Genomic DNA, 23,210 nt, shown 5'->3' with positions numbered 1-23,210 from the left:
TTTCATTCTTATACTTATGGATACTTATCAGACATTACATAAAATACTGAAAATTATTTATTACCTCCTTTCAAAACTGCTTTGAAATGGTCGAGAGTAAATCAGTGATACACAGATGTCCTAATTAACAGTATAGTCTCATGTAAGTTACAAGAAATGCACACTGTGAATCCAATATTTACAGTAAAACTGTCCTCAATTCAAATTTGCTTTGTACACCATACTGATTAATTAGGTATAGTCCTATTGGGGGCACCATGCCCTTGCTTTTGATCCAACTTATCCAGCTAGTTATAGTTGGACCTACAGTTTAACGTGGACTCCGAACCACAGTGCAACTTTGCACTTTTCAGATGGATAACATTTCAAGGTATTATGGAACTTGTGGAGGCAAACCAAAACAAAAACTAACTAACACCTGTACAGGTTTACTCTAAATGACACTGTACCATTTCAATGAATGTGTATTTTTTTTTTAAGTTTCTTATTGGGCTCCACATTTCACAGGCTTCACTGCTTAATTATTCTTGAGATACCGCGGCCCATAACTTTATTTAACACCAGAGACCAAAAGCTTCTTGAAACTGAATTATGTTATGTATTCACAATGAAAGATGACAAAGTAATAGTTCAATACTTTACATAATTTCAAATCATTCAGCCAGAACTTTCCTTACAGTATGTGTGTTGCTTTTAATTTATTATTAAAACAAAGTTCAACACCTATGCATAACAAAATGATGTTCAGTTGTTCTATTTCTGGCTAAATAACAACTGGAGTGAAAGTTTTCAGGGTTTCCACATTCCCAGCAGTGTTCAGAAACTTTTTCATTTTTTGCAGACAGAGCTTTTTAGGTCTGGGCTAGATGAGGTAGTGGATTCAATAATGTGAAAGAACCAAGAATTTTTTTCCATAAAGAACTCTACTTTAATTTCTGATGTCATTAACTTTCATAAACTTCCTGTTATCTGCACATAAAGCAAACATACTTTAGAACCAAGTTTAAGGAAACCCGCTTCTACAGAATTTAATACATACTGCTTTTGTGCACAAAGCTTACATAATATTCAGCCATCAAAATGCGCATGATCAGTGTATGATGAACTAACATCAGAATCTTCTCATGGATAACAATCCTCACAGCTGTATGTCACAACTAAATGGGCACAGCACTGTCAGAAATATTCTTATACGGCATATGATGTGTTTGTCTTAGAATTCAAAACATATGTTTGTATATGGCAAGCTTTAAAATATGTGGTATTGATGCATGTAAAGATAATCCAGTTAAACAATTAAAAACATTAAAGCCTGAAAGCACAATACATTGCACAACCATAAGTTACTAAATGATAATTCAAGCCAACTAGTAAAGTACTTTCTGAAGATCAATGGTGACAATAATTTAGCTTCATCAAATGATAATTAATTGTCTAATGTTATATGAGCCCATGGAATGAAACATTTGAGTATTTTAAACGTTACAAGTGACACACCATTTTAAAAATCAAAAAGTGCTCACCACGTCATTGTAGCAACAAAAATAATATGAATGGTATCTTACATTCATCATTTACAACTGCAATCTACAGGGCACACAGCCACACTGGTAAGCATGGGAGTGTAATACTAAAATGCAGTGAGTTAGTTAAAATAAATAAACAACAAAAATAACAAAACATTACCATTGTGTAATCATCATTTAAAATAATGACTCAGTCAATGCATAAAAAACTTAATACCACACTGACATGCATTTCTGTAAAGATTCTTATTTGCTAATGACCACACTGGCATACTGCGTGCCACTTAATCTATTCACTAACATTAGCAAATTAATACATTGCAGCATGATACTGAAACAGAGAACACTGCAGTAAGGTGTAAATGGCCTTAAAAATTAAAACTGTTAATATCTTCTCACATTCAATATAAAATTACAAAACGAATCTATCTTTTGGTACAATGATAGTGCAGTTCTTTTCCCTAGGTTATCAACTATATCACTCAGATCTCTCACAAGTTCATGGCCTTTAAAAACGGTATGTACAATGATTGTAAAAAGTAAAACACATAGAAAATGTATAGCATCCTAATGTAGAATACTTCACACTCATTAAAAATGTGTAAAATAAGTCACGAAACCAAGGTTTCATTACAAATATCAAACAATACATATGAAACAGGAACAACACATTAACATTTAACAGACTGCACATAGTAAGTCTGTTATATGCAATTCAGTATAATTTGCAATACTGTTTTAGCATGAAAACAACACTGCAAATGTGTACAATTTAAGAAAGAGATCAATATTTCATTCACAGTCCTCTGTTGAAATAAATTAATTAGAAAACAATGCACAAAATTAAGAGTGGAAAATAAGTCAAATGCTGTTACGTATTCGTTGGAATCTGAGGTAATTTTGTTGGATGCAGAGAATGTCTTGAGTGCACTGTACTAGCTCTTTCATCAGACATTTGAACCCTGAGTTTGTTGCTACTCAATCCACCATTTGCAGAAGGATTAGCTTTTGAAGAATTCCTTGATGAAGAAGGAGCTGTCCTTACACTGGTGGTCTGCAAATTTGTCTTGTCAGCTGGTGGTTTTGGTAATTTTCGCCTCAACCAAGCATGGCGTAATGCTGCAGAAGGTGTCATTCGTGCATCAGGATCCCACTCCAAACAACGGCGAATAAAGTCCAGAAACAATGGATCGTCACAGCCCCTTAGAGCCCTATGAAGTTCTTTAGACCCCGGAGGGCCCCTCTGTTTTCCTCTTCGTGATACCCCTGGGCTTAAGAGTATTGACCCATCGACTAACGTTGTGGCATTACAATACCGTGGATAACCTTTAGATGTAATAAAGTTCTTAGCACGTTTTGAGGCATCAAGTAATTTTTGTGGTGGCATGTCAAGGAGTTCAATAATGCAAGCTAGTTGGTCTCCTTCATCTTCACCTGGGAGCAATGGATACCCAGTTAAAAGTTCTGCTAAAATGCAGCCCAAACTCCACATGTCAATAGGCATTCCATATCGGGCACCCAGTATGACCTCTGGGGCACGATAGAATCTTGACTGGATGTATGTGTACACCCTTTGGTTTTCATAACAGCTTGATCCAAAATCAATAACCTGGAACATAAAATAACACACATCCTGTGTTATACTACAAGATGGAAATGTACAAAACTGATTTTGACACTTTCACTTTCTGAATCAGCAACTGAAATCACAGGTAAAGCAAAACTTACTGAACTTTAGCAGTGCACAAATCTATCGCATGTGATTTTCAATTCAAGAATCAGACATTTTGAACTTCTTATTCTACATATTGCTACACTTTATTATTATTATTATCATCATCATCATCATCATCATTATTATTATTTTAAAGCATTCTTCCATGTACAGAACTGTAGGAAAGAGTAATACATGACATTCAATTTAGAAAAATCTTTTAAGATCTAAGGTTTAGCTTACTCAAGTTTATATTTCCAAGCTAGTCAACAATTTGAGTACCTACCTGATCTTTTCAGAAACATCAGAAAAAGTTTTTGTCAGTGAAACTGGTTGATAATTATTAATTCTTAAAACCTGTCCTGTAGCCGTGAATTTAACAACAGTATATTTCAGTTTGCCTGGAGAAAATACCTCTGGAAAGTGACACCAATCAGACTTGGGAGAGAACTAAATGAGGAGAACAACTTTGTTAATTTTGTTTAGCATGTCATAAGTTTGAATTTTTTTTGCTTTTAGGGGCTTAAATGCCATATTTATTTTATGGACACTCTCTCTCTCTCTCTCTCTCTCTCTCTCTCTCTCTCTCTCTCTCTCTCTCACACACACACACACACACACACACACACACACACACACACACACACACACACACACACACACACACACAGAGAGAGAGAGAGAGAGAGAGAGAGAGAGAGAGAGAGAGAGAGAGAGAGAGAGTGTCCAGCATCCTATAACAAAAGTACTAGAGTTTCTCTGTAGTCCAAATTTCCTTATATTGTTCACAGTATCACGAGAGTTATGATAATTAATAGTGCTTCTATACAACATAACCATAATAATTGATAGTACATTGCTTGGTTTTTCAGCATACTGAAATCCCAAAAGGAACGGAATTTTATCCTCCTTTCCACATCCAGGAAAACGATTAACTTAAAAATAGTAGTGACGACGACAATCAGAAAAACAAACAGCAACTTTTATTAGCATTGGTCCCAGAAAAGCAGTGAAGCCTTCACCTGATCTCCCCCCCCCCCCCCCCCCCAAAAAAAAAGATAAACTGTTCCTACATCAACACTTGCTTGTTGTAAAATAGGCCACCTGAAAAACTGAAGATCAGTAAACAGCCACACTGTGTTCCCAACTAGTTAGTTTACATTAAATGACGCAATGGCTCTGCAAATTTTAAGACAAGCCCTTTACAAATGCTAGAGACCTGAAGTCAGTAGTAGGAAAAACAAGCTGGTGATGCTGAAGTGTTTAAAGAAAACTTTCAGTCTGGCAGTCAGCTTGCACTGATGCTACCATAACTGAACATGCAGTAGCACCAACCAAACCTAATGAGCCTGGGTAATGATAAGAGCATGCAAAGAAAGCATGTGAGACGAAGTACAGAAGAAAAATAGCTGTGATAAATGACATATGAAAGGAGAAATGATTGTGGAAGATAATAAATTAAGCAAGTCAGTGGCAGATATTTGCATTGCATTCACATCTAAGAGAAGTGTCAAGCTATAGCATTAACTTTCTAATATTCAGAAAAATATTTAATTAAGAACATTCACTTGGAGGTATTCTTAGGAAACGGAACTCTTACAAACAAGTTTATTTCAATTTTCTCTGGTAGAGTCATCTACCATTCATACTGCTAATTTGGCATCCACAATTCTAATTGCATAACATCTGTAAGTCCACCATGAAACTTTTTTCTATTTACACTAGAAAGGCGAGAAAGGAAAATATGTGGTGATATTACACAGCATTTTTATTCATTGAATTAATTATAAATTGCAGTTCATTAATATAATGCCATTGTCAGAAGAACTGCAGTTTAAAAAAATAATACTGTAGCATTTTGTTTAATACCATTATTCAGTAAGTCACTGAACTTTGTGCTGCTATATACAGTTATATCTTCCAGTTTTATGTTCCTTCTTTGTATTCTTCCACTTCAGCATAAAAAGTAATGGAGGATATAATCCCTGTCGCTAGTCGGCCACAAAATAATGGTGATGGAAGGATTATCTTTCAGCATTCTGTTTCCTACCTCATTAGGGGTGTTGATAAACTTTGTTATTGTTTCCGCAACTGAAGTTTTCTACTCCTGCAGTTTCACAGATAGATGAGAGAAGTTAACATGTCGTTTCACATAAAATTTCTTTCTTAACACAGAAATGGTTCAATGAGGTGCACTACAATATGTATTCTCCTCATGACTGGTTTTCAGGCTATACATTATCAACAATGCACAAAAATGTATTGCAAAAACCACTTTATTTCTACAAGACCAAAAACTGAGGACATACTTGTCTGACTTGTAGGGCATGTATTAGACCAACACACAGCTAGTTGTGCTAGGGAGTTACTGCTCATTAATGGTTATATTTTCTCCAAGGCAATAATAACAAAGGCAGTTTTCAATGAATACATGTCATCCACTCCCCTACCTCTTCACTTTTGAACAGGTGAATAAACTTAATCAGCAGACTGGCTTATTATTCATTAAAATGTGTGAGAAGTTCCTCAAATCTTGCAGGCAGGCTGATGTTTCATCAAAACGGAACACGAGGAGTTCTTGAGAACTATCACGACAGTGTGATTCATCAATGTAGGCCCAAAAAGGGCACAATAAAAGATCACACACAGAAGTACCTTTCCTACCAATGATGCTATGGACATACATAATAACAATTTGTTTGCCATGTCTTAAAGCAACACAGTCCATTATTTTTTTCTTTATGTATTTTTCAGCATTTGATTCTGTGAAACAAGTAACACACAATGTCTCCATCAAAGTTTATTTTGGGCAACACACAGAACACAGCTGGGGTCTGAAATGTGTGCATCTCAGGTAGCTACATTACAGTTCACATTTTCCGACACTGTGGGTAAGCGTATCACTGCAACCTCAATGTCAGGTTAGTTTAAAAGGGAGGGGGGAGGGGGGGGAGGGGAAGGGACCAAACTGTGATGTCAGTGGTCTCTTGTTCCCAGTAGAATAATTACCCAAGCAAAATAAGAAAACAAAGAAGAAAAACAAAGACGGCATACGGCACAAAAAAAAAGGAGAAAGGAAGAACCAGAAGAATGACAGGAGGACAACAAACACTACAATGTACAAAACAGTACAAGAAAACCACACAGTGATGCAAGAAACAGGGAGAAGAGATTAAAAACAAGAAAGCAGACTACCATGTTGACTGACCACGAGAATAAAAAAGGAGAAGCCAGCCACTCTGCAACACATTAAAACCACCACCCTAAAAATCCTAGGATGGAGGACACAGAAGGAGAAAGGACATGTGCTAAAACTCAGATCAAATATAAAACCCACCCTCACAAGTAAAATGTGAAACTAAAGCTGCTGTTGAGGCACTGTCACCCAACACTGAAGGTAGGGTGCTGGGAAAGTTAACAGTCTACTGCAAAGAGGCTAAAAGTGGGCAGTCCAGCAATAGGTGGATGACAGCCATTTGGGAGCACAGAGACACGAACCGCAATTGTGAGCCCAGACCTTGGCCGCTGATGCGGGAGATGAACTGCCGCGGGTGGGAAAAGGTGATGGTAATTTGGATGCTGAGGAGAACTACAAATGTGTGCAATGTAGCTATCTAGCAGTTGTGCATGCCTAACCTCCAATGAAGGGGCCCCAGACTCAGCCAGGACACTGGTCACCGGACTCGTCCTGAAAGTTCCCATAGCTAGGTGAATGCCACAGTGGTGCACTGGGTTGAGTAAATGCAATGCTGAGGGGGCCGCCAAACCATAAACCAGACTCTCATAGTCAAAGTGGGATCGAACAAGAGCTCTGTAGATCTGCAGCAGTGTAGAGCGATCTGCACACAAGTTGGTGTCGCTCAGGCAGCGGAGGGCATTGAAGTGCTGCCAGCAATTCCACTTAAGCTGATGAAGGTGAGGTAGCCAAGTCAATCAGGCATTGAAAACCAGTCCTAAGAACTGACACGTCTCCACTACAGTGAGTGGATTGATATTAAGATAAAGTTCAGGTTCCAGATGAACGGTATGAGGCCGACAGAAGAGCATAACACAAGACTTTGTGGCTGAAAACTGGAAGCTTTGGGCTAGAACCCATGACTGCGCCTTGTGAATGGCTCCCTATATGTGCCGCTCAGCAACACCGGTACTGATGGAACAATACGAAATGCAGAAGTATCTGCATACAGAGAAGGGGACACCGATGGCCCTACAGCTGCCGCTAGGCCATTAATGGTCACTAAAACTAGAGATACACTTAATATGGAGCCCTGCAGAATGTCATTCTCCTGAATTCGGGGGAAATATGGAAGGCACCAACTTGCACATGGAAAGTACAGAGCGATAGGAGATTTTGGATAAAAACTGGGAGCAGGCCATGGAGACCCCACTCATATAATGTGGCAAGAATATGATGTCTAAAGGTCATGTCAAACTTTTCATAGATCAAAAAAGATGGCAACCAGGTGCTGGCATCTGGAAAAGGCTGTTGGGATGGAAGACTCTAGGGAAACTAGATCATCAGTGGTAGAGCAACCCTGGCGGAAACAGCACTGGCATGGAGCCAGTAGGCCACATGACTCCAGGACCCAACCCAACTGCCAACACACCATACATCTAGCAGCTTAGAATGTTGGTGCGGCTGGTGGGCCAATGGCTATTCTCATCAAGCATATTTTTACCAGGTTTTAGCACTGGAATGATTGTACTCTCCTGCCACTGCCATACAAAGACGTCATTGCACCAGATCCAGTTGAAGATGATGAGTTGGTATCACTTGTAGTCAGGTGAGAGATGTTTAATCATCTAACTGTGGATCCAATCTGGCCCAGGAGCTGAGTCAGGCAATGAGCAAGCATGCTGAGGAGCACCCACTCTGTAAAGAGGCCATTACAGGGTTCACTGTGGTGCGTAGTGAATGAGAGGACTTTCCTTTCCATCCGTCGTTTGAGGGTGTGAAAGGCTGGGGGGTAGTTCTCCAACACAGAGGCTCGAGTGTAGTGCTCAGCGAAGTGCTCGGCAATTGCATCTGCGTCAGTAGAGAGCACGCCATTGATGTTAATGCCAGGGACACCTGTTGGGTTGTGGTACCCAGAAAGATGCCTAATCTTTCTCCAGACTTGGGAAGGTGACGTATGGCACGCAATGGTCGACACATACCTCTCCCAACATATGGTTTCTGTTGTTTTATAAGCAGCTTAACACTGGCACGGAGCTGCTTAAAGGCTATTAGGTGCCCTAGGGAAGGATGCCGCTTATGTTGCTGTAGAGCTCACCAATACTCCTTAATTGCCTCAGCAACCTCCGGCAACGACCAAGGGACTGTCTTTCTCAGAGGGCACACGAGGGATCGCGTTTTCTGCTGCAGAAGTGATTGTTGTTGTCACCTGCTCAACCACAACACCGATGGCACCATATGGGGGAGATTCAACAGTGACAGCAGAGGTGAAGACTACCCGGTCTGCCTTGTTTAAAGCCCATCTGGGTAGACGTACGTGAGCATAATGCCGGGGGGAGTGACAGGAAGATGGGGAACACAGGTTGTCATGTGCTTCCTAGTGTATAGATGGGAGAAGTCCTGGGCTTCAAATTGATAAATCAATTGCTGAGTAACTACCATGAGCCACACTGAAATTTGTGGTGACCCCAGAATTTAATTGGCAGAGGTCGAGTTTGGACAGTAAATTTTCAACATCTCTGCCATGGCCAGTAAGCATGGTGCTATCCCACAAGGGGTTATGGGTGTTAAAATTTCCCAAGAGTAGGAAAGGTTTAGGGAGTTGATCTATCAGTGCAGCCAATACAATCAGGGGTACCCCACCATCTGGAGGGAGATATACACTGCAGACAATTATTTCCTGCATCATTTGTATCCCGACAGCCACAGCTTCAAGAGGGGTTTGAAGAGGAACAGGATCACTACATACAGAGTTCAGGATAGATGCAAACTCCACCTGCCACACTATTATGTTCGCTACAGTTCTTGTAATATCCCCTGTAGCCGCAAAGGGCAGGGGTCCAAATTGCCGGGAACCAAGTTTCCTGGAGGGCAATGTAGAAAGCAGGAGTAAAGCTTAACAGTTTCCATGGCTCACCCAGGTGGTCAAGGTCACCCACTGCCACCTAATTATTCCGTGAACAGGCTATATCCATTGTGTCTGAGGGTCTGGCGAGACAAAGGTCCTCAGCGGATGCCAGAATCTTCACCTCATCCTCAGACGCAGAGCTTGTAGGCAGCGGTGGTGCGGGTGCCACCGCAATTCCTTGGTTTTGGGGGCTCTTCTTTCTGGATTTTTCTCGCTGATCCTTGGGTTTCTCTGGCTGGGAGGGCATCACTGATTCTATCTCCGGGACAGAGGATGATCGTGAAGCCCTACAACCAGCTGCTTTTGGGCACTTCAGCAACTTGTGCGTGTCATCTTTCCCACTAGTAGAAACCTGGAAAGGGAGTGACACCAAGGAACTCTTCCTAGCGAGAAGAGCCGAAGAAGACTTCTGCTTCTCCGGCTGAGAAGTGGGGACTGGTGTCCCTGATGGTTGGGGGGACAGTGCTCCTGAGGTAGGGAGCAACAGGGAGGGAAGTTACCCCCATCATCAAGGGGTCAGGTGTAGTGTAGTCTTCCGGCTCTGAGAGCCGACTGGAACTCGAGAAGAAGATGGGGCTACAACAGTTTAGCCGCAGGATGTAGGTGCTCAAATTTCCTCTTAGCCTCAGTGTAAGTCAGTTGGTCCAGGCTCTTTCATTCCATGATTTTCCTTTCTCACTATAAAATCCTGCAGTATGGTGAGCAAGGGGAATGATGGGAGGTGGGGCACGCGGAGTGTTGGGATGGGATGGACGTTCACAATCTCGACATGTGATGCTGGAAGTACAGTGGGAAGACATATGGCCGGACTTCCAGCACTTTAAGCACCGCATTGGGAGAGGGATATATGGCTTGAAATCACAGAGGTAGACCGTCACTTTGACCTTCTTGGGTAATGTGTCACCCTCTAAGGCCAAGATGAAGACACCAGTGGCAACCTGATTATCCCTAGAACTCCTATGGACATGCAGGACGAAATGAACTCCTTGTCGCTCTAAGTTGACATGCAGCTCATCGTTGGACTGCATAAGAAGGTCCCTGTGGAATATATTGCCCTGGACCATATTTAAGCTCTTGTGAAGTGTTATGATAACGGAAACACACTCCAGCTTGTCACAAGCGAATAATGCCTGTGACTGAGGCAAGGATGCTGTTTTTATCAAGACTGACCTTGACCGCATTTTGGACAAGCACTCCACCTCACCAGCAAGTGAAGACATGGTATGCCTCATCACGCGTCATCCGCCCTGATGACACCCACTCCGACCAGGGGCTCTCCCCACAGGTGCCACCCAGCCACAGCAAAGGCCACCTGGCAGGATGGCCATTGCTGGGAGTCCCAATGCCCCAGGGTGACTGGCATCTACTCCTTGGCATACATGGGGAGTTAACGATGCAGGCATCAAACAGTTACCATGCTGGATATAAGGTGCAACCAAGCAAACAGGTCCATTATCATTCTAAATAGTGTTTACATACCAAAAAATCTGAAAGGACTTTTAAAAATTTAAACCAGGTGTCTATTGACCCCTTCCACTATTTTAGTGTTAAGCAATTTCTTAATTTCAGTTCTAATAATGTTGCAGAAAAAATGACAATATTAAACTTTAAACACACACTGTGAAGTCATGGATAGCCGCTACTGAAAATCTGGAAAGTTTTATATAATATTTACAATTTTTCTTCATTTAGATTTATTTACGGCTTTCAGACGGTCCATTGTGCTATATTCACTTCTAAAACTGTCATTTCTTTATCTGATTAAGATCCAAGTTTTCTCTATGGGCAAAAGATTTGGTGTAAAGGACACCCGTAAATTAGTTTAAAAACACTGACTTCAGTTGTACTAATGATTTATTCAATCCACAACTGTTTTCAGGATTTTGAAATCCAATCTTAACGTGATTTGAGACCATTGCACTGACTGGCCAGACTACACATTATGCGTGACCAAATACAATAATTTTATACATCTGAAGATGGGAGTTTAACATTCCAAAAATGGTTGTGTATAGAAAAAAAAAAATCATCAGTACCACTGAAGTGCATCTCTTTAAATTAATGAATCATTTCTCTATGTGGTTGGTGATTATTTATTTATTTTTATTTGTACATTACAAAGAGGATGTTGACAGTTGTGTAGTACTTATTTATTGTTTTAATCCTCTGTTGTGAAGTACAACAATTTTAACATTGTCCCCAGCTGAAGAGTCTTAAAAAAAGTAAATAAATAAATTTGAAGTTCTCTTCCTGTAACAATCCCTCCACCTTTAATAATGTCTTCCTGAATTCCATCTCGAGGCGCAATTCCCTTCATCATATCCTGAATGGCTTTATACATCTCATCTTACATTATTCACAGTATGTGTGTACTTTCATTACTACCTCTGTCCAGTTTTCACTCTGTCATTAGTTACTGTGCTGTCTACTATTTTTAGGAAAATGTTGTCTACATTACAGATTGCTTTTTTGTTTTCTTCATAATGTTGCTGGTTTGGATTACATCTGCATTATCAGATTTTGTAAATCTGCATCTACACTCTACAAGGCACTTTATGGTGTTTGGCAGAGAGTACCTTTATTACTACTATCATTTTCCTCCCCTTTACCTGTTTTGTTAGTAAACAGTGCATGGGAAGGATGGCTGTTGGTTTTAATTTTATTTTGGTGCTTCCACCCCACTTCTGTTTCATACAGTGTATTGTACCTTGTTACTATCATCACTTGCTTTAAACTCTCACCATCGCAAACAGTTACCTTAATCTGTTGGAAGATTTTCTTTCCTTTCGCCTTCTTCATACATGCAACACCTTTTGCTGCTGTGTAAATACCATTACTGAATAATTGCCCTTTTGTCTGTGCCTGTTTAATCTTCACTTTCTACATTGTGTGTCAATATCCTATGCTACACTATAATGTCTTGACAGTCATTTTTAACATAGTCAGCAGTAATCGACCTCAGAACTCTGTAATCGCCTCTTGATATTATTTAAGATGCTTAGTGGAAATACATACTTCTCTCACTGACAACATGAATACTGTATCACACAACAGACACACACATTACAGTTAAACCTTAAAGACAAACTCCTTCATACTTTTTGAAGGTATGGTGTCACTGTGTGTTTATAAATCAAATGGCAAGAATTAAGCAGGACTCACCCTTTAGAAAGACAGGCAATATGGTAACATCTCATTAAAGGTTAGGTAATTTGAGACTGAGCACAAGCTCAGATTTGGGAAGAAAATGTCAACACCTTCACATAAAGTTATTTACGGCAATCACAGAAAACTGAAATCTAGGTGGTCAGTAAGGGGATTGAAAAAAATTAATCCTTAACACTAGGTCAGTGCTTTAACTACTTAACTGAGGCTGTTCATACAAATGAAACTTCTAGTCAAGTAAAGATGCATCACAAGGGTAAATGTAAAGCAAAATGACCATCAGCACTCTAATCTCTTGTTTGGAATTATAACCACCATTTACTGATAGAGTAGGGGAGTCAAACATTGCAGCTTCTTCGTTTTCTTAACGAATTATGGTAAATGATTCAGAAAGATCTCAGGTGCTTCTACCAATGATAAGTTTAGCCCACATTCTCACCAAGTACACAGATATCAGTCCCAAAATGTATTAATGACAGATTTCCAAATGTATAAACTCACTACATGCAGGACTGCCAGACTTTATAGCAGAAACACTTTTATTACTACATGCTTGCATTGGAGCATCCACAAGTAAGTTAACATTTGCTGGATAGTTTATTAAATGAATAATTGGGAAATTTTTATGTGGAAAATTTAGTATGGATCAAATGATTTGGAGTACAGACAATGTTTTCAACAAAACTTAATACTGAAAGTCTGTCAATATCAGAAATACACATCTAAACAATCGGAAAGTGGTACTGTTGCAGATTTAGAAACTGCTGAGAACAGGCAACATGAGAAAAATAAGGGAGGAGAAAAACGAAGAGTATATCGTAATGTACCTATATCTTATAATTCACAAATCCTCCACTGATCATTTGCAACCTATCACAATGGAGTGAAACATATCACTTTAAAGACTATCAACAAAACTCTCTTTTCTGCTCAGATAGAAGCAAACCATTTATATATGAATGTGCAGAATTGTGAAAAATACCTTTTCTTAAAAAGGGGTATGTAAGACCCTTACACTTCTAAATAAATTCTGTCAAGAAACATTCAGCTTGCTTTTGAAATTTAAATTGTTATCTGTTGAGTATTATTACTGCTTCTGAAATGCAGTGATTATTTATAGCCAGTTTTATTAACATGTTGTATATAACAAAAGTATGACACAAAATGTATCTATTAAACTTAATTAAAATGTCTTATTCTTAAAAATATTTCTTCAAAGTGACCAAGAATAAAAACAATGTACTAATACTATGGCACACACTGGCACATCAAAAACTTTTGAGGTACAGATAAGCTCACCCTGATTATTATTAGTAAATACGATTTAAGTAGCCCTATATGTAAAGTAGCAAAGTACGTTAACATAGTGATTTTTTGTCTCTGACATTGAGCGCAAAACTTAACTTTCGTTTAAGTAGCTCCAGAATGGATTTCTCACCTGTTTATTATACAAACTTCTAATTATAAGTCCCATTTAACATTGGTGTGATAATGACTTATTTTTGAGATGATTATTTCCCAATTACTCTGTTGTGAAATGTTTAAATGTTTACTACAGCAAGGACCCTCAAACTGAACCTTCCAGAAACTCAACAATAAGGGTCTCCCCAGACAGAGAACATTCATCCCCTCACCCCCCCCCCCCCCCCACCCTTCAGTAGTTGAACTACTCAGTACAACAGTGGATTTTTTTTTGTCAGACAATTTGAACCAGTTTTCTCTTAGATCATTAATTAAATAAAACTTCAGTCTTTTTAAGTGTGCTGTCATTTACTTGGCCAAATGCCTCAAATTAAATACCAGGTGTCACTGTCTTAAGTAATCCTTTTTAGTATTTGATGTGTTACTACATGATCAGCAGTCTACTTAGCATGAAGGAATTCAAGACAGGCATACTTTATTTTCTCTTGAAAAGTGCTCTGGATTAATGCAGTAATGCACATTTCATTTGACATTTCTTGCACGAGAACTACTACTAAGAAATATAGATTGTATGTGCAATCAAAAGGATACAAAAGTCAGTTTTTATGAGAACTTTTAAAGCTGAATTTCAGTAACAATAATGAGCAAGATTTCTAGTTGCATTAATCTTTCTGAAACTTTTGCAACATACTGCTTTTTTAAAAAATCTTTTCAGCACCTTTTCTACTGCACTTAAGGTATTAATTAATTAATAAGAGTATCTGTTACTTGCACTCTCTAGCAGCTTAACAGTAATGTCTTTATGAGACTGTGGACTTGTTAATTGGTTTGGTCCACTAAGGACCACATGAAATAACTTACACCTTCCTTCTTTCTTTCTTTCTTTCTTTCCAATAGCTTTTCATTTTCTCCCCAAGTTTTTCTCTTCTTTCTTCTGTCCATACTGCATCTGTCTATCTTTATTTTCTCCTGGAAACCCTAGAAACATTTTACTTTTTCGTTGAACTTTTCTCTTTCTTCTATTTCTTCCTCCACTATTTCCATTTCTACCAAGACTGCTTTAAATTCTTTGATACGTATCAATGGTGTTTTTCAGTTTTTTTTAAAAAAGTTGTCTCTCTCTATCTAGTTATTCCAAGTGCCCATAGAATACAACTCTTCTCTTCCTCATTCTGTTTGAGTCTGGTTTTCATAAATTTCTTACTTCTTAATTTCCATTTCTCATTCTCATATCTTGGTCCCAACATTTTCCTGGTTATTTTTCTTTCCTTCTATTGCATTTCACCTAATTGTTTAGCTGTATTTAACAAAAGGCATTCTGGTTTAATGACAGTGCTCTAGTGTAACGAGTTTTGCATTTATCAAACAGATCACACAGATCTTTTGTTAGTGGAAAAGCCACGCCCATTTCCCTTGCCTCTGCTAAGCTAACTCCAAAGCATTTGGTCTTATTATTTCAACTAGATATTTAAATTTTGTACACTTTTATTACTATTTTTGGATATTTTTGAGTAACAGAAAAAAATTATTAATTATTCTTACTATTATATAAAGTCATATTTCCTTTTAAAATACACTTCAATTCCTGAACGGAGTCACTAAACTGTGATACTTTTTAATTCTGCTTCTAATTGGAAGAAACTTACTGTGAAATAATGAAAAATCTCTTAAGAAATTAAGTAAATTTAATACTATTCATCTTTTTCATAATGAACTACTTTCCTATGTGTCTCTTGCACATAGTTTGGTTCTGGTGTCATCAATTAGTACCACTGGTTTCACACATCAGCAATGAATCAAATAATGCATTTATAAAGGAAATACCTCTAATCAGCAAGTGCAGGAAAGCTATACCATAAATATGAAAAAAAAAAAATGCTTCCGATATCATTCCTAACCCAAAAAGAAAATTTTGGAACTCATTTCCACTAAATTAAAGGTTGAACATGTGTAAAAAAAAACAACAAAGAAACATCCTGGACTAACAAACACAGAAAAAGTTCCGGATCAACAAAAACAAGCTTATGGAGTGATAATGTGAATTAACTATTTAAACATCCCTATTTAAATTGCCAGGTGTAGGACTGTTTTTGGTAACCAAATCTAAACACAGACATCTGTTAACTGACAGTGACTATGATAGCTACAATACATACAGCATTGCGTCTCTAAATGTAAAGTGCGCAAAACAACTCATACACAAAAACATGTTAGCCACAATGGTTGTCCACTTTCATCAAGGGGTTGTAGAAGGAAATATATCTTTGGATACAACAAAATCTAATTGAGAAGCATTCTTACAGTTTAAGTGAATAAGTTAGGCCTAACTTAAAATAATATTAGCCGTTCGTAAAATTGTTGAGTATACTTTTAATCCGAAGAGTGGGGTACCATTTTTACTGTGTGTTTCTTTACACCAAGTTTCTGCAGTTTACTGTTTCCTCAGTTGCAGGTGCAGTTGCAAATAAACTAGTATTTATGAATGAAGTATGGCAGTTCTGGTAGGAGTTTGTGTGTATGTTCTCATGTAGCAGTATGATAACTTGTATTTGTTGTCTCTAGATATGTGGGGCATGTTTATTTCTTTTATTGTGGGAATACCAATTCAGGCAGGCCAGAACTTTCACTTGGGAGGAGCAGAGTTTCAAACCACCACCCAGTCATCCAAACTAGATTTCTGTGGTAACTCAAATTGGCTATAACGTGTCTGACGAGATGATTCCTTTGAAAAGACAATGGTCAAGTTCCTATCGCATCTTTGCCCAATACAATCCAAGTCTGGATATGCTGCATGTGTGTGTAAACATATCCAATGTCTTTGACGTATCTTTAAACATTTGCCTGTATTAAACTGGTTAACCACCATCAGATGGTGGTGGAAGGAGGGGCTAACTACTATTATCAGACCGACTTGTGTAAGAAGTGAAGGGAAAAAAAGTAAAAAAGAATTAATACTTGCATACTAAACTTTTAGTGATTAACAGAAATGTAGACATCATTTTCATTACTGATGATACAACTTTAATTAAATTGATGTAAAGGAAAATAACTGAGTAAAGTGCTACTGTATCCGGACACCGATCTGCACAAAGGAATACACACTGAATTGCATGGGTAAGTGACATAGAGCACAAAAATATGAATCTAAAGAGACTCAAATTGTGTACAATACAACTGTGAGGCAGATAAGAATTTATTTTATTTTTATTTCTTCATTTTTTCAGCATGACATGCAGTTATGTTGACTCAAGCATCTCTACTTTCTTCTTCTGAAATTTACATTTAACTTCTTACTGTTAGGCTCCGATTAAAACTAACTTATTTGGCATTTGTCTTGAGGCACTTAAGTGCTGCCACAGCCAGTGTCAATCTCTGTCAAGGCTCACCCAACAGGACCGAAACGATTTCCCTCACTGTAACCAGCGACAGTTAAACAGTGTGTTGACAGTGTTCAATACAGGATTACATGTGTACACTGCACTACTCAAACACTGCAAGTCAACTGATGCTTTGTTGTGGTGCACTGCCAATAGTGGAGTCTTAACTTGTGATGTCAAGACCTTTGACTGTAGGAACTAAGTTCCAAGGCACGAATTGTCAATTAGGAAGTTATTTTAATCAGATTTCTGAGCCAAAAATATCCTTTCAGAATAGGGTTACCCCAAAATATAACGCCATATGACATAAGTGAATGAAAATAAGGAAAATAGACTAATTTTCGTGTCAAACAATCACTCACTCCAGATATCGTTCAAATAGTAAAAATGGCAGCATTAAGTCTTTGAACAAGATTCTTAACATGGGCTTTCCACAGCAATTTACTATCTATCTGAACACTTAGAAATTTGAGCTGTTCAGTTTCACTAATCATGGCCATTCTGTGAAAGGAAAACGTCAGGTTTTGTTGAATTGTGTGTTAGAAACTGTAAAAACTGAGGCTTACTGTGATGCAGTGTTTAGCTTACTTTCTACAAGCCATGAACTTATGTCATGAACTGCACTATTTGAAACTGAAGCAATGTTGCACACAACATTCTTTACTACCAAGTTAGTGTCACCAGCAAACAAAAATATTTTAGAGTTACCAGTAATGCTAGAGGGCATATCATTTATATAAACAAGGAACAGAAGTGCCCCCAACACTGATCCCTGGGGCACCCCCCACTTGATATACTCCACTCAGACCCCACATCACAGCCAGTCTCAGCACTGTGAATAATGACCTTTCGCTGTCTGTTGCTAAAGTAGGAGGCGAACCAATTGTGAGCTACTATCCGTACTCTAATGCTCTAACTTCTGGCGCAATATTTCATGATCAACATGCCTTAGTTAAATCAAGAAATATGCCTAGCATTCAAAACCTTTTGTTTAATACCTCATATAGAAAAGAGAATATAGCATTTTAGTGGTCAAACGACTTCTAAAGCCTAACTGTACATTTGATAGCGAATCGTGTGATATAAAATGATCAATTATCTTTACATACACAGCCTTTTTCATAACAGAATTTCACAACAGTGTGCACATTATTGCAGAGAAAAAGATTCATCCCAGAAATAGTAGTCCAAGATCTCTGTCCTATTAACAGTGACGTATGGATTCAGTTTTAAACACAGTGAACAGGCTGGAGAAAGAGTACTGTTAGAATATGAGGTATGAATGGAGTACCACCAAAGTCTTATGTACAGGGAGCAATGAACATGCAGTAATACTCTTGCAAAAGTCACTCTGATAAACAATATAAAGTCTTTTGGGTCAAAAGGAATATACAAAACTTTGTAATCGGCTTTAATCAGTGATGTAATGTTAAAGACTTGGTTTTGTTCATCATGACATTTCAGGAAAGCCTGTAGCTGTATCATTCATGATTTAAATAACAAAAAAATCACACCAGTTTCTTATTTTTCAAGTTTAACCAATTACAAATGTATTTTTTGTGATGTCTACATGTGTGATTTCTTTGCCATCTTACTCTGTTGTCTTTATGAAGTTATATTACAATCAGAAAACCAAAACAATGGATCTTGGAATGTTTTTATATGCTGAAGGTAGAGAAAAAGAAACAAAAATCTCTTTTTTGTTTGTTTCTCTCTGACATTGGCACTTAGAAAATGTCCTGATATTCATTTTTTCAATTTTCTCATTGTAGTATAACTTCAAAATAACAACAGTGCAAGAGGGGGCAAAAAATCACACATACAGACACCATAAAAAATATATTTGCAAACAGATGAATTTGAAAATAAGAATACATTCTCAAAACATATTGTGCTAATCATGAAAAAATACGTAACTGGTGTACTTTTTCATTATTTAAATCATGAATGTTAAAGATGCTGTGACATAACCTTTGGTGTGTATTGTTACAGTTTGGTTATTATGGGTATCAACTATCCTTTTTATAATATTGTCGTTCTTCTTCATCCAGTCATTTATAGAAATTTACATACTATCTTTCATTCATGTTAACCTTAAAAAGTGGAAAAATATTTCATAGACAAATGTACCTTATTGACAACAGAATTTTTTCTTCCTTTTCTCTGGATGTGAAGAGGCATTTGAAATAGACATGCAAGCAGATTCTTTCTAGAACATCCATGTTTCTAAACAATAAAATGGAAATGGTAACAACCAATCTTTACAAACACGCTATACATTCAGATAATAAGACCTACAGTGATACCAGCAAAGAGCAGGTCACAAACTCCCATGTTTTATTACTTTTTTTTATAGCAGATATTCTGAAAGAAATACCCTCCTCAAAACAAACTAATGGGTCATGTATTACATTAGTATAATTACTTCACAAGGGCATTAGATTTTCTTAAGCATACTCTATACTTTAGTGGTTGTTATACTTACTTAACATGCATGTGGTAACTTGTTATAAACACACAATACATCCTTATTATTGTCCTCAGCTATTCATACACCTTAAGAATGATGAAAGAAATTAGAAAAGAACGTTTTGAAAAAAACCTTCCCATCATTCAAGTAATATGATAGTGGAGTGTGTACAGGCTTCACCGAAGTATCTCTGATGCCCACCAAAGGATTAATGTGGATAGTGTGCTCACCTCGAAATCTTAGTTGTGGTGACAAACAAATTAGTAGCGTTTGGTTGAATCAACTGATACATAATTATAGTTTTTCTTATGAAATGTATTTTATGCACTTTGGATTTTGATATCCATCATACCAATTTCGCTATGGGTCAATGTAGATTGGTGGTATACAAAAGTTTAATATTTCAATGTGTGGTAACTGGACTGAGAGTTTGCAAAGCCAGCAAAAGTAAATAAGAAATAAAAGCTGAGGTAAGAGACCAATCTGTAGCATAGCTCAAGGTCCGTATTAAACATACTTTTCTCTGTAAATAACTATAGCTGTAATATAAACTCAGAAAAGCTATATTACATAACTGACAATTCTCCGAGTATTATTCCGGTGCATCTTACATGTCAAAGCAATTTTTGAACACATTTCCTACTTCTCAATCACACTTGAGGACCAGTAACAAACCTGTCAGTATTCTGATTGAAAGAACCTGACTGTTGATACAATTAATTTAATCATGTGACACCTGTAATTGATAACAGGGCAGAAGTTTATTTCAACTCCTCACAAATACAAGCCCAAGATCGTTGCCTACAGGAAACTGTGCTTTGAAAAATTATGACAATTATTATTTTTCTGCTATATAGAATACAAAAACTGAATAGGGGAAAAAAAATTGCCACTTGCGTATATCAATTTTACCAACAGCCCTCCATATTTTGAATACAATGTCTTCTAGAACTGTTACACTGGGCTGTTAGTGCAGCTGGCATTGTGAGTAAAGCTGCATACAATCTGAAGTAGTAAACTGCTGTGCATATTAGGCATAATCCCACTGGAGAAGGGGGGGGGGGGGGGGGGGTTATGCTCTTCCTTCACACCAGCCTTTGAACTGACTTTTCCAGCAAGTTGTAGCGGAACCAACAGTATATCATCAATTTCAAACTACATTGCATATTGTCATTTTTTACATAAACAAATCACTGCTAGAAGATAAAGACGTGATTAATGACAAATAATCCTGATATTGACTATGTATAAAATCTCAGGCGGTCTGATTTGTTGTTTAGCCCTTCCCCACACAACAATAATAACATCTAAACATGCAAGATTAAACATATATACAGAATATATTTTGAATTTCTGGAATGATAATCTATTACACAGTGATCACAAGCACAATAAATTTAAAAAACTTATGCAGGATGCCTTCCACTGTTGACAGAACAAAGAATTCATTGACTTACGATTTAATTAATAACATAAAAATGGTGAAAACACACCAACTGATTAACAGTTGCAGTAAAACAGGAAGGGAACTAATTATCTAACACTTTTAGTTCTGCAGGATGTAAAAAACAAAGTAGCACAAAAGACTGAATACACCATTTGAACTTCTCTTACCTTTATTCCACTTCTGCCCTGCTGTTTCAGCAAGATGTTCTCCGGCTTCATGTCACAATGAATAATTTTGTTTTTATGCAACGCATCTAAACACTGCAACAGTGAATGTGAGAACTTGCGCACTAGCTGCAAACTAAATCCTTGAAATTTATTTTTCTTTATCAATTCATAAAGATTGATCGAAAGCAGTTCAAATGTTATGCACATGTGATTTCGGAATGTAAAGCTGTCAAACATATGAATAATATTCATAGTATTGTCTTTGTCCTGTTTGCGCAAATGTTGCAGAATACGAATTTCTTCATGCGCTTGTCTGTAGAACCTCTTTTCGTTGCGAACCATCTTCAGTGCAACATGTTCGTGATTTTTATGATCATATGCTTTCACAACTTGCCCAAAGCTTCCTTTCCCAATTACTTTTAACACTTCATAACGATAGGCTACATGATCATGCGGTACATGTATGTATGAACCTTGTTCGTTATCATAACTATTGTTATTTGGCGAGCCTATAATACCTGGCCTTTTTTTGGCATTTGCACCAATAAAATAAATACGTGGATAGTTGAATACTTCAATGTGTTCATAGGGGGTCAGTTTGTTCATATATGTGGCCATAACTTGGTCGGGCGTAACCACCATACTCTTAGGTTTACAAGAACCATTTTTGTTTTGTGATGCTGTTGCTGTAGAAGTTGCACTTGTTGATGTTGCGTCGTTTGATGGGGAATTAATTGGTACTGATGATAATGTTTGGACCCCGCCATTTACCTGCGTCGCTTGCCCATTGACTGACTGAGGTGTTGGTATGAGCGTTAAAATCGAATCTACCAAGTGGTTAGCTTTCAAAGGTGGTAGCTGAGTAGTACTATCAGATAACTGAGTTATGTGCGTTTCGTTCGGAGTACTAGAAGGGGCACCATTTATATTAGCTAATAATGACCTCGTGCGCGACAAAGGCATGACGAACGCTGAGGTTTGAATAGCGAGCGCTATACTAGACATTCCCCATCTAATAATGAGTACTTTTGCTCTTAATACTTAACCATCACAATCGGCACTCTCCAAACAAAAACGTCGTGTGAAACACGTTCATCTCCGCCATTTAAAAATAAAGTGGTACTTCAGAAATGCTGCAGTAAATCCTTTGATAACTGGACATGTCGCAATTACACATATCACTCAGAAAATAGAAATAATTAACTTCAGAAACCAACACTGCACTCAGAAACCACAACGCAACTTCAATAAGGCAATCAGTACAAATGATTGTGTTGCTACCAAAGATTCTATTCTGTCAGCAGGAGACAACATCTGTGTTATGACGACGATCTAAAGTTGTCGTTGACCGCTAATTTAAATGGACCATGTACGTAAGAAAGCTATTTTGTCCGCGTAATTATCATACGAGGTAAAACAGAGGGCACTGAGACAGCTGAATGACACACACAATTTTGAGACCTGCTGCATAGTTGACACTCTACCGTACGCTAAAAGGTTGATCCACACTTGACGGCACGCAACTTCAAAAATTCCACAAGGCATTTCAAATAGCGAGAGTCACAAAATCTGTTCTATGTCGACTTGAATGTTTTTCTTCCAAGGTTGTCCTACCACGAAAGAGACCATATATCTGAAAGATAAATAAAAATGATTGAGGTTTTACAATACTTGTACAAAGAAAAAAGCATCTAGACCAGTCAACATACAACAAGTTTGCGCAATAATCTTCGTAGAAGATATCTGCACAGAAAATTCGTAGCATGTAGACAGGCGCACGAAACGTGTTTAAAGAAGAAAGATTACAGCTTAACGCCCGTTGACAGCGAGGTCGTTAGT

At 37.7% G+C, this 23,210-nt stretch overlaps 1 protein-coding gene across 1 annotated transcript; it reads right to left on the bottom strand.

Annotated features, from left to right (window-relative positions):
• LOC126298585 (dual specificity tyrosine-phosphorylation-regulated kinase 2-like) lies at positions 1 to 23,210 on the bottom strand. Its single transcript, XM_049989956.1, has 3 exons — positions 23,081 to 23,210; positions 21,372 to 23,004; positions 1 to 3,135 (listed from the first exon to the last, which is right to left on the bottom strand). Exons 2-3 carry the CDS (start codon positions 22,374 to 22,376, stop codon positions 2,398 to 2,400), a joined length of 1,743 nt encoding a protein of 580 aa, XP_049845913.1. The 5' UTR covers positions 22,377 to 23,004; positions 23,081 to 23,210; the 3' UTR covers positions 1 to 2,397.

The sequence above is a fragment of the Schistocerca gregaria genome, chromosome X (genome assembly GCF_023897955.1).
Source record: "Schistocerca gregaria isolate iqSchGreg1 chromosome X, iqSchGreg1.2, whole genome shotgun sequence".
Classification (NCBI taxonomy): domain Eukaryota; kingdom Metazoa; phylum Arthropoda; class Insecta; order Orthoptera; family Acrididae; genus Schistocerca; species Schistocerca gregaria.
The sequence above is the reverse complement of the archived record's forward strand: the minus strand, read 5'-3'. Positions and strand labels throughout refer to the sequence as shown.

Coding starts and splice junctions, on each gene's coding strand:
- LOC126298585 (XM_049989956.1), bottom strand. CDS start 22,376: ATGTCTAGTATAGCGCTCGCTATTCAAACCTCAGCGTTCGTCATGCCT. Junction 3,136..21,371: donor AGGGCAGAAGTGGAATAAAG/GTAAGAGAAGTT, acceptor TTTATGTTCCAG/GTTATTGATTTTGGATCAAG.